Below are 10390 nucleotides of genomic sequence, written 5' to 3' on the forward strand. Positions count from 1 at the left end.
CCCCAACCCGATTCTGACCCGACTCTAGCCCGACTCTGACCCTCGGTGGAAACGTAGTCGCTATTAGATGATGCCCCACCGTTGCCTGCCGAGTCCGGCCTGCCGCTTTCTACGCTCTCATTCGCTCAGACATTAAAATTAATTTCTCGATAACTATTGCGAATTTTGCAAAATGGTATAGGACTTTTCTATTCAGTTTGCTCCGGTCTATCTACCATCTACGGGACATACGGGTATTAGGACACACCCTGTATACAAATCGACTCCGGTGCATTTCGACGGGACGCCATTGTGGACGTCTATAATTACAAAAAAAAAGGAGAGTCTCTTCCTATATGCTCTCTCTCGCATATACACAAAAATATAAAGGGGCGAGCGCGGTGGGTGGCGTCGCCTGGCGTAAAGCGACGCAAGTGACGACGTGCGGCGCCACGTTCAGTCATGTCAGAGGCGGACAACTTCGTGCTGGTGACTCGTCGCGGAAAACGTCGCGGCGGAAGGCGGAGTTCGAGCGGGAAGGCGGCTACGCCGGGCGTGACCGTGGAGCAGGATCGCGAGGTCGATCGCGAGCTCCTTCTTCGGTAAGCGACGTCGCAGTTGCGCTTCGTCATTTCGATCTAAGCCTACGATCTAAGCCCCCGCGTCCTAACCTCATCGCGACTCTCGGAGCGCGTTCCGTTTCACCAGAGAGGTTTCACGCATGATGCATCATTGATCTTTAATAAAAGAGATAAAAATGCTATGTTGACCAAACTGGCAATGTATTTATTTATCTACAACGTTTCGGCTCCGTTTCGAGGCTTCCTTCTCAGGTAAACTTGGGTAGAATCTTGTTGGTAGCGGGAACATGAAGTATCGCGTAAGACGTGGCCGCATTTCACGAGAATGTTACCGCGGTCAATTTTGTAAAACTCATGGTCGACAATTGAAACCAAGTTTGCTTCGAGAGTCGTGTCTTGAAAAGACGAACGTCAGTAGCCGACTCTCTTTTATTTAAATATTGCTGGCGACAAGATGAAAGACTCTTATTGTTAATTAATCTTTAACATCGGGCGATTAACAAGGATAAATGATGCGTTACGCGCATCACGCGTGAAACGGAGCGCACCTTCGTGAACTCTCCTCTAATGGTAAGGCTTTTTCAGCACGCTAGACAGGACAGTGGTCGAGATCAAGGACACGTCGTTTACCAGGTGCGTTTCTAGCCGGCTGACGGAGTGCCTGGCCACTCTGGGCTCCAACGGTATATCCGAGATAGTCTGCTACGGGTTAGGACAGTTCTCGCGGTATAGGTCGTCGAGATGCCAACTGGCGCTCCTTCTCTGCCTGAGGGCGCGATACGAGCCGGTCCGTGTGCACGCGTACGACCCGGCGTTCCGCCCCGAGGAGGTGCAGGCTCTGCGCACCTTGGGCCTCGAGGTCGCGGAGGCGAACGAGGAGGGCAAGCACGTCATCCAGCGTGATAGGACGACCCTCATGTTCATGCCGCACTGCTCGCGGCAGCTGACCAATAATTTTCTCTACGCGAACTGGGACGACGGGCTGAGCGACTGCATCCTGTTCGCCAATAGTCTCTCGGCCACCGTCGACGATTGCTTACGTAGAGACCTGTTGAACACAGCGGGCTACATACTACGCATTCGACCTTATGTTACAGAGATTCGATTGGAAAATTCCTTCGTGCACGAGGAAGTTTTCAACGACCTTAACATTCATATCTTTACCAGGCAAGAGCTGCTTAAGGTTCCGGAGGGTTTCTGGAGCACCAAAGAGGAACCGCGGTATTTAACGAAGGACGTCGAATTTGTCACAGCCACGCAGTAGCATTTGACCCACTGTAATTATCCTCTTTAGCTCTTACGGAACTATTTTCGTAACGTAGAGCGATTCGTGTCTTCGTCAGTCGCGCGGCTAATAACTTGAATATACTTTTACAGAATACAGCGACAATGAATAGTAACATTAGGATCGTCCGCTCCCTCGTGCAAGAGCTGCGCCGGGTCTCGCAAAATAAGAGTACGAGAGATAACGCAATGTTACAGTATGTCATAGAGCAAGCGCATGCTCATAAAGAAACGTCCGAAGTTTTGTGTAAAGCGCGGGAAGAATTGACGAATTTAGCAGAGATGTATCTATGCTACCTGAGGTCTCAACAGGCGTGTAAGGATATTCATAAGCAATACGCTGGTAAAGGTGAACGTAGCATAAAGGAAACTGCGGACCTCGTGGGTTTCAAACTACCTCATGATCCAAAATAAAGTGGATTAAAGTAGAAATTTTTAAATTGTTGTTAGCGTGACTGTTGTTATTCTCTGCGCTATGTCTATAGTTATTGTATTTGTACAAAGATGATCTAAGTAGTGATTTTCATTAAAGATTGTCAAATCGTTTCATTTTATTGTACGTATCACGGTTTCATACATCTCTCTTATCCATACATATTACTGTAGTGAATTTGTTTCGTTAAATTTCCGCACTTTTCGAATCTCAGAACTTGCTTTAGAATTGGAGGGTCTCTTATACACTTGATGCTAACCGAGTTATAAAAATACAAAAATATATTCTTACAATGTAGGGAAAACAGTACATACGCTTTATCTTAGAAGTGATCTTATGCTGCGATCTATAAGCTAAACGTACATCACAGTTTTAGCTTATACAACAGCTACATAAAAGCTTATATAATGATTTACGAATATTCCTTACGTATACACTTTGCGATCGTTGACAGCTGCATGTTGCTTGTACCTTCGTAAATGGTACCGATCTTCGAGTCTCTGAAGAATTTCTCTTGCGGAAAGTCCGTCGTGAAACCGACGCCGCCCATGAAGTCTATGCACTTTGCAGTGACGCGCAGCGCAGTTTCTGTAAACAAGATATAACGCACATTATCGTTTCGTCGCATGTAGCCTTGAATTAACGAAAAATAAGCGAATTACACACCGGACGCAACTAATTTGGCCATAGCCGCTTCCTTCATCACGTCCTTTTTAGCGTCCACTAATCTCGCAGCGTTGTAAACCAGCAACCTGGCGCATTCCAACTCTGTTGCTACTTGAGCTATTTGATGTTGCATCGACTGAAAACGGTGATTATCCTTTAAATCTTAGAAACACACGGGGGATCTCTTTCGTAAAGTAACGAACGTACTTGGAATGAGAAAACGTCCTTTCCAAACTGCTTCCTTTCCAGCGTATACGGTATGGTCGCGTCCAAGCATCCCTGCGCTATGCCAATCATTTGAGCACCTATGCCTACTCTACCTTCGTTCAGAAACCCAGCGGCATACTTATATCCGTGCCCAAATTCACCCAAGATGTTGCTTTCAGGTATCTAGAAAAAGAGTTGCAATGCATTTTATAGGAATGCTCGCGCACGCGCGTGCTCGTGAGATTGATTTTTTTATTTGTACGGCACATACCCTGACGTTGTCAAAATGGACCATGCAAGTTCCGGATGCCTTGATGCCTAGCTTGTCTTCAGGCTTGGCTACCGTTAAACCGGGCGTGTCGCGCTCCACGAAGAAAGTCGTGATGCCGCGGTACCCCTGTTTAATTGAAACAGACGTTACGTAACGACCCCGTGCATTTCTGTTTGCACATGTAACTGAATGTTACTCACCGCGGAAGGATTTGCGTTGGCGAAAACCAAGAATACGCCTGCGATGTCGGAATTCGAGATCCACATCTTCGTCCCGTTTATCACGTAGTCGCTGCCGTCCTTCTTCGCTTCGGTCTTGAGAGAAAACGCGTCGGATCCGGAACCGGGTTCAGTCAGGCAAAAACTGCCGGCCTGGAAGAGTCCCGCCGTCAAATAAGTTTTCCCCGTCTACGCGTCCAATGTCCCTCCGTAACGAAGACGTGTAACAACTTACGTAATTCTGTGCTAGTTTAGGCAGATATTTCTGCTTCTGTTCCTTAGAGGCAACTTTGATGATCAACGAGTTGACTAAAGTGTTGTGGATGTCAACGAGAGCGGCCACGGCTCCGTCGACTTTCGCGACTTCCTCCACGGTTAAAATCGTGCTCATAAAATTGCAGCCTGCGCCGCCGTAGTCTGTTGGAATTTCGAGGCCCATCAACTGAAATTAGTAAATGACATGTTAAAATAACATATCACGTCGTTACATTAATTCGTATCTAAAGAGAGCATTCAGAATTTGTTTAAAATACTACGGAGCTGTCTCTAGAGGCGCAATATGTTTTCTTCCACCGTCCGTTCTACCGCGTTATATGAACGACCGTGTCGGTCACACGCGAGGAGACCGTTTTTCGCAGAATAACGGTTGAAAAGATCGGTACTGCGTTGCAAAAGGCTGGTATTGCGATCTTATTGTTAGACATTTAATAAAATTCTATAGAATTGATTTTTCCTCTTAACAGGAACGTGGCAAGAAATCTTTCAAGGTTGGCCTTGTTCACGTATCATGAGAAAGTTGCACTGAAACGCGTGGCTTATACATGTAAAATAAAAGATTATTTATATCAGAAAGAAATCGGCCTTGCTACGATTTGCATAAAAACAAGATACTGATAAGGTGTACTTCCACGCTAGGAGTTGCATAAAAAAAACAAGATAACGTTACGTGTACAATAAGAAATATCTCCGCCTTGTGCGCGCCAATGATAAAAAAATATCTCTACGTGTGGGCGATAAGAGCATCTCGTGTTCGAGCAGCTGGTAACGAAGGAGTTTATCTCCTTTTCCGACTTTCTAATTTAGTACATTTTTATGCGATTAGTAGGCCAAACATGTTGTCGCGATCTTGTTAATATTATCGCATTTATGCAATTTAATCGCGGTCTGATAAACGAATTTTTGTTAGAATCGGCATAAGCACATTTCACTTAACTGAAACTCTTGCAATTGATAGCAACTTCTAGACTTAACTTTCTCGTCAAAACTGATTGATGGATACAGAATATCCCAGACTTTATCAATGCGAACGTGTTTTATGAGTACAAATGAGGAACAAGTATTGTTCAATTTGAGCGACAAGTTGAGTTTTCTTTTCAAATCCTTATCAATTGACATTGTCGGGAAATTAAGTTTATCGTCGGGCTTATTGATCTTTTTTAATTTCATCGGTTGGGATATCCACTCTTTCTATTAATTACATGTCTCGCAACACAACCGAGTATTTTTCGTGCACAAGTGGTAAAACCGGCTGTGTATACAAATTACGATCACTTTCAACGATATTAACGCGTTCACTGTCCGTACATTTCAACTCTTTACTGCTCCGCGTCTACCGTAGTCTCTGTTTAATGTTGCCTAAATACGCGTCCACGATATTTTTAGATAGATTTTTAAATTAGAATTTTTTTACTTCTACGTACATAGAAACTATAAATGCGAGGTCTATGAACGAGAATATTCACGTGTCTCGTAGCAAACGTAATTATTAAACTCGGCTCAAATATAAGTACATTAAAATGTTGACTTTGTCCTGTTATGTATATACATTAACTGGTATTCAAACGACGTAGTTTCCTTCCACAGTTTTACTCGTAGCATATGTGACATGAATAAAACGTAGGATACCTCGATGAGAAAATCGCTGAGGGCATTGTGGTGTACAGATTTGCTGCATTACTAGGCATTGTTTGGACATTAGTTTGGGCATTAGGCTTTGCTGGGGCATTATAAAGATAAAATAAAATAAAACAAGATAAATGAGATAAAGTAATGGCCCAATACTTGTAAATTGCCCAATAATTGTAAAAAAAAAGTAATACACCAAAAGGCATTCGTGTATGTACAAGATTTTGGCCGGCGGTTTTCCCCTCGAGATACCTTGAACTCATTCTGATAACTTGAGTAGTTTTTTAGGCTTCTTTTTAGGCCGAAAATCTGAAAAACTCACTCCATTCTCGAACAACGTCTTTAAAACGCCATCATCTACTTTGCCCTCGTTTTCCATCTTTCGTACCAGAGGAGCGATCTCCTCCTTGGCCAGTTTAGCGACTGCGAACACGTAGAATTAAAAAAAAAAACGTAATTAAAATACATGAATTGAGATACGTGACAAGATAGTAAACAAGTTCCGCACACCGACTATCTATAAAGTGTGCGTTTATCATTGAATTCTGATGAATAAGATATAAGCACTTACCGGTTTCTTTCATCATAATCTCATCGTCCGTAAATTGCGTTAAAGGACTTGGGTTCTGATTGAGTCTTGACGCGCATAAATGCAGTTTTCGCGTTCGCGTCAACTTTTGCGGGATCTACAAAACGTACATATATTTTATTCTAAATGTTTCTTTTCGTTTGCGCGTCGCATCGGAAAACATTATTTATTATCTATTCCTTAACGCCACATGTTAAGGAATAGATATGTTTGACCCCCCCCCCTCTCTCTTTCTCTCTCTCTCTCTCTCTCTCTCTCTCGTGCGTGCAGGAAATTGAAGCGTGCGGTCTACCAATCATCATGACAAGTTATTTGACCTTAAGACTAGGAGACGTGGCGTTCAATTGTATAAACTGAACACGTTCAACAAGAACATAAACGCGGCTGATCCCATATTTTATATAATAGCGCGCATACGAAAGACAAAAGCAAATAAAGATATATGTACTCGAATTAACTCGCGGACATATTTTTCTCGCATTGGTATTTTTATCTCTAATTTAGTGGAGAATTCTACATAGTCGCGTATCTGATAAAATACTGAACGACAAAAGATCTTCGTGACTCAAGCACAGGCCGATAAATAGAAAATATTTTACAACCGTAGGCGCAGATAAGCCAAATGTGTGCGTGTTTGGTCTTGTCCTCCGAAATTTACGTAAAATACATTCGCCGGCACTTTAGCAATATATTTTACGAGTGGTGTACAGAGTGACGCACGTAAAATCGGCCCCAAACGCAGAGTATAGTTCTATTTCATGATAATATACCGTACATCCGAGTTTTGCATTTGATATGGTAAATAAACCGCGTTTTTATCCCTTAAAAGGATCTTAATTTGCAGACCTTTATTACTTCAAAACTGTACTTTGCGTTGGGGTCGATAAATCAATTAATAGAAACATACCACCCGAATGGTGCTTATGGATAATTACAGGACGCTTTGCGAAAAGATAATTACACTTAAATGTACACAACGCTACTATTCTCTGGGCGTGTAATGCCCGTTTACGCCAACGTAGTTTAACTTTAATCTCGGTTCGACATCATCCTTATCTAGCATTGCAAATTATAAAGAGACAAGAGGTAATTTAAGATTAATGCTGCACTGGTGGTTGCACAAGTAGAGCGTAGGACATACAAACAGGCGATATTTCTCAGCTCGAAACCTTGAATTCGATTCAAAGGAAAAAAAGAAAAAGATACACCCCGTCCATTCGTAGGCGACTCGCTGGGCGAGTGGCGGTTTTTTGCACAGTTCCGGGTTTCACAAATCAAACGGTATGTACAAAGGACAGTTTCTTACGTCGCGGAAGGCGGATCTGAGTATGGACGCGTTCATCGTGTCTCTTCCTCGGGCGGGTTCGTGAAGATTAGAAGAGTGTGTGTTAGCGGTACGCAGGCCGAGCTAATACTGAACGGGATGATTTGGTGCGCGTCGAGTCGACCGCCTCGCGTCGGACGAAGCCGGTCCGGATTGATTCCCTTCGTGCGGCTCAAACAGGTTGTTGCGTAATAAAGAAATAAGGAGTTAATCGCCGCGGGCTGTGTCCGCCCTGCTCGAAGTATCTGCCCCTCTCCCGCCCCCTCGTTCGTTTACTCGACGTGCCTACATGCCGAATTGATTCTTATCGGCTTCAGCGTCGAGTATTTACGTCAAATTCTTATCGTCGGACGTTTCCTTTTTTTTTTCCTTTCGTTCAAATAGAAACGTACGTTTCGAATGCTCCGACTCCGCCAACAGGGGTTCCGATAACACTTGCATTTTTAATGGAAACATTGTGAAACTGTACGTTATCGCGATGACGCGCGAGCGTTTCGCTAACGACGGTCTTGCGGTTTCTGAAATGTTTGTTTAGTTTAATACATGCAATTTACATTTATACGCATTCACAATGGGATTACATAAATTGTTGATTATGGATGGAATCGGAGCAACTTGGTGCGAGATACTAATGTGTCTCGTGATATACAAACTTGTCACGGTTATTGACAGCGACACCAATATAGGGTGGACAGATATGGATGAAATATTATCTCGATTACCAAACGTAATCTCGCCAACCATTTGTCGATCGTACACTGCTGGTCGAGATGCGCCCGTTGCCCGCGGGCAGCATTTTGCCCACCCCTGGATTAATAGACAGATCGCCAAAGGCCCGGGTGAAATAAGTGAATCAATCTATTAATTGTTCTAAATAATACAAAGTCAGAACGATTAATTGATTCGCTTGTTTATCTCATCTGACTCTCACATCCATCTGAGAAGTTTGGACATGAACCATAGCTTGTGTATCGTTATCGAGTGAACGGACGTATAGTTGACGTCCACTTTGTCAGGGGGCGCATCTGTTTCTGAACTGGTAGACTTCCGGTGGCCGCTCTCAGGTTTCTATTAATCTGTGCTCATACTTGGGCACTAGTGCTAGTGGCAGCCCTGGTGGACACGTCAAAATCGGGTAAACTTGACGTAAACATGGACGGTCAACCGCTGGTAGGTTTTTAAGACAAATGTCAATTGTTTTGCAATAAATATTATTTAAGAAACCTCATGATCTTGTTGTATTCGTGTTAACACCACCGTTATATTTACACAAGAGAGTCTCGGTGAATATTTGTAAGTTACGTGACATAACCTGAACGTGGCGCAACGAATCTAACTCAATTTCCAACAAATCGTATGGTATAATAAATATTTATTTCTAATTTGTTTTGTCAGTTTTGTTTCTCGTGCCATCCTTGAGAAAAGGAAGGAAAAAACCAATTTGGACTTGGTTCGTTAATATTATTAACCTAAATCCCGCACTGTGTAACACATTCTGTCATATATTCGGTTCTGTGGACACGTGTAATTTCTTTAATCACGAAGTTGAACGTAGACAATTATTTTAGGAGCCTACGCTGTATACGGTCAAAGGAATGGCCATCCTTGACAACGATGGCAACAGGATACTGGCAAAGTACTACGACAAGAATGTATTTCCAACGTCGAAGGAGCAAAAGACTTTTGAGAAGAATTTGTTCAGTAAAACGCACCGGGCAAACGCAGAGATCATTATGTTGGACGGTCTGACTTGTGTCTACAGAAGTAACGTCGATTTGTTCTTCTACGTCATGGGCAGCTCGCAGGAAAATGAAGTTCGTATAATTGTGAAACAGTTGAGCGGCTCGATATCATCAAGGGGAGGCGTATATTCATTTATTGCACTTGTTTCAGTTGATCTTAATGAGTGTCTTGAACTGCCTGTACGACTCAGTCAGTCAGATCCTCAGGAAGAACGTAGAAAAGAGAGCGGTATTGGACAGCTTGGACATAGTGATGTTGGCGATGGATGAGATTTGCGATGGCGGGTAAATAAAATAGTTATTTGGCTAATCGTAAACACAATGACGAGCTAACGGGATTATGTTTGCAGTATAATTTTGGATGCGGACGCGTCAAGCGTGGTGCAGAGGGTGGCACTGCGAACGGATGACATTCCACTCGGGGAACAAACAGTGGCACAGGTAATACTTTGTCCCGATATATTATTTTCCTCTTGAGCTGTAAATTGTAACTTCGATTCACATATATGAAAATTGGTTTTTTTGCTCTAGGTATTGCAATCTGCCAAGGAACAGCTTAAGTGGTCATTGTTAAAGTAAACTTTTTTTTAAATATGATTTTGTTGTATAGACACGTCTGCAATATACGCTACATAATATTATTGTACAAAATAAGAGTTTAATGAAGATGTCTGCGTAGGGAATCCATTTACTGATTTACTTTTTCATCTGCGGAGTCGCAGTCCTTAAAATAAATTCTTAGAAAGCTGGAAACATAAAAATGTGTAGGAATTTTGGAAAATTCTCGAGGTAATAAATAGTGCAACTTTCTTGCGGATTATCTTTCTCCAATTTTTTGTCGATTTCAAGATTTTCGTGAAATGAAATTTCAGATTTTCGAAATTGCGATTTTTACCGGTTATCGACATTCAATAAAGCAACTAGCCACTTTGTCGACATTACCAACAAGAAAATAATATTGCTTTCAATAGGTGGCGCTCCCGACCTGATCGCTAAATAGCCGCTCAAGTTTATTGGAGACAGTGCCTCGTTTTATTTATTTGATATTCGCCCAACGTAACTATTTTGATATATTTAAAAGCGGCTCATACTGCATATATTAGGTAAGCTTAGTTTCCGCGGTGTTTTTCGTTTAACGAACTCGTTCATTTCGATATCAAAGGCAAAAATACATCAATCAAAGTATTTGCC

General features: G+C 42.6%; 3 protein-coding genes across 7 annotated transcripts; 2 read left to right on the forward strand and 1 right to left on the reverse strand.

Annotated features, from left to right (window-relative positions):
• The first annotated feature begins 343 nt into the window (after nt 1–343).
• LOC105566773 (UPF0562 protein C7orf55 homolog) lies at nt 344–2393 on the forward strand. Of its 4 annotated transcripts, XM_012021049.1 has the most exons (4): nt 413–581; nt 1146–1193; nt 1728–1837; nt 1938–1956. In XM_012021049.1, the coding sequence occupies exons 1-3, from the start codon at nt 442–444 to the stop codon at nt 1822–1824; spliced, it is 285 nt and encodes a 94-aa protein (XP_011876439.1). In that variant the 5' UTR covers nt 413–441; the 3' UTR covers nt 1825–1837; nt 1938–1956. The 4 variants fall into 4 exon arrangements, with proteins under 4 accessions (XP_011876440.1, XP_011876439.1, XP_011876441.1 ...); XM_012021050.1 differs by lacking the exon at nt 1938–1956 and having other exon boundaries at nt 344–581; nt 1658–1798; XM_012021051.1 differs by lacking the exon at nt 1146–1193.
• Nucleotides 2376–7679, reverse strand: LOC105566772 (short/branched chain specific acyl-CoA dehydrogenase, mitochondrial-like). The gene is made up of 9 exons (XM_012021047.1): nt 7440–7679; nt 6116–6230; nt 5867–5967; nt 3875–4081; nt 3622–3792; nt 3422–3547; nt 3151–3333; nt 2944–3079; nt 2376–2865 (listed from the first exon to the last, which is right to left on the reverse strand). Exons 1-9 carry the CDS (start codon nt 7473–7475, stop codon nt 2690–2692), a joined length of 1251 nt encoding a protein of 416 aa, XP_011876437.1. The 5' UTR covers nt 7476–7679; the 3' UTR covers nt 2376–2689.
• Nucleotides 7346–10016, forward strand: LOC105566771 (coatomer subunit zeta-1). Of its 2 annotated transcripts, none has more exons than XM_012021046.1 (5): nt 7346–7414; nt 9026–9271; nt 9351–9484; nt 9550–9640; nt 9731–10016. In XM_012021046.1, exons 2-5 carry the CDS (start codon nt 9053–9055, stop codon nt 9776–9778), a joined length of 492 nt encoding a protein of 163 aa, XP_011876436.1. In that variant the 5' UTR covers nt 7346–7414; nt 9026–9052; the 3' UTR covers nt 9779–10016. The 2 variants fall into 2 exon arrangements, with proteins under 2 accessions (XP_011876436.1, XP_011876435.1); XM_012021045.1 differs by lacking the exon at nt 7346–7414 and adding an exon at nt 8531–8627.
• Nucleotides 10017–10390: the final 374 nt, after the last annotated feature.

This window comes from Vollenhovia emeryi, unplaced genomic scaffold (genome assembly GCF_000949405.1).
Source record: "Vollenhovia emeryi isolate VEMERY1.0 unplaced genomic scaffold, V.emery_V1.0 DF939142.1, whole genome shotgun sequence".
Classification (NCBI taxonomy): Eukaryota; Metazoa; Arthropoda; class Insecta; order Hymenoptera; family Formicidae; genus Vollenhovia; species Vollenhovia emeryi.

Coding starts and splice junctions, on each gene's coding strand:
- LOC105566771 (XM_012021045.1), top strand. Junction 9,272..9,350: donor GCAGCTCGCAGGAAAATGAA/GTTCGTATAATT, acceptor CACTTGTTTCAG/TTGATCTTAATGAGTGTCTT. Junction 9,485..9,549: donor GATGAGATTTGCGATGGCGG/GTAAATAAAATA, acceptor TTATGTTTGCAG/TATAATTTTGGATGCGGACG.
- LOC105566773 (XM_012021048.1), top strand. CDS start 1,950: ATGAATAGTAACATTAGGATCGTCCGCTCCCTCGTGCAAGAGCTGCGC.
- LOC105566772 (XM_012021047.1), bottom strand. CDS start 7,475: ATGAACGCGTCCATACTCAGATCCGCCTTCCGCGAC. Junction 4,082..5,866: donor AGACGTTGTTCGAGAATGGA/GTGAGTTTTTCA, acceptor TACTAATTTCAG/TTGATGGGCCTCGAAATTCC. Junction 3,548..3,621: donor CCAACGCAAATCCTTCCGCG/GTGAGTAACATT, acceptor TCAATTAAACAG/GGGTACCGCGGCATCACGAC.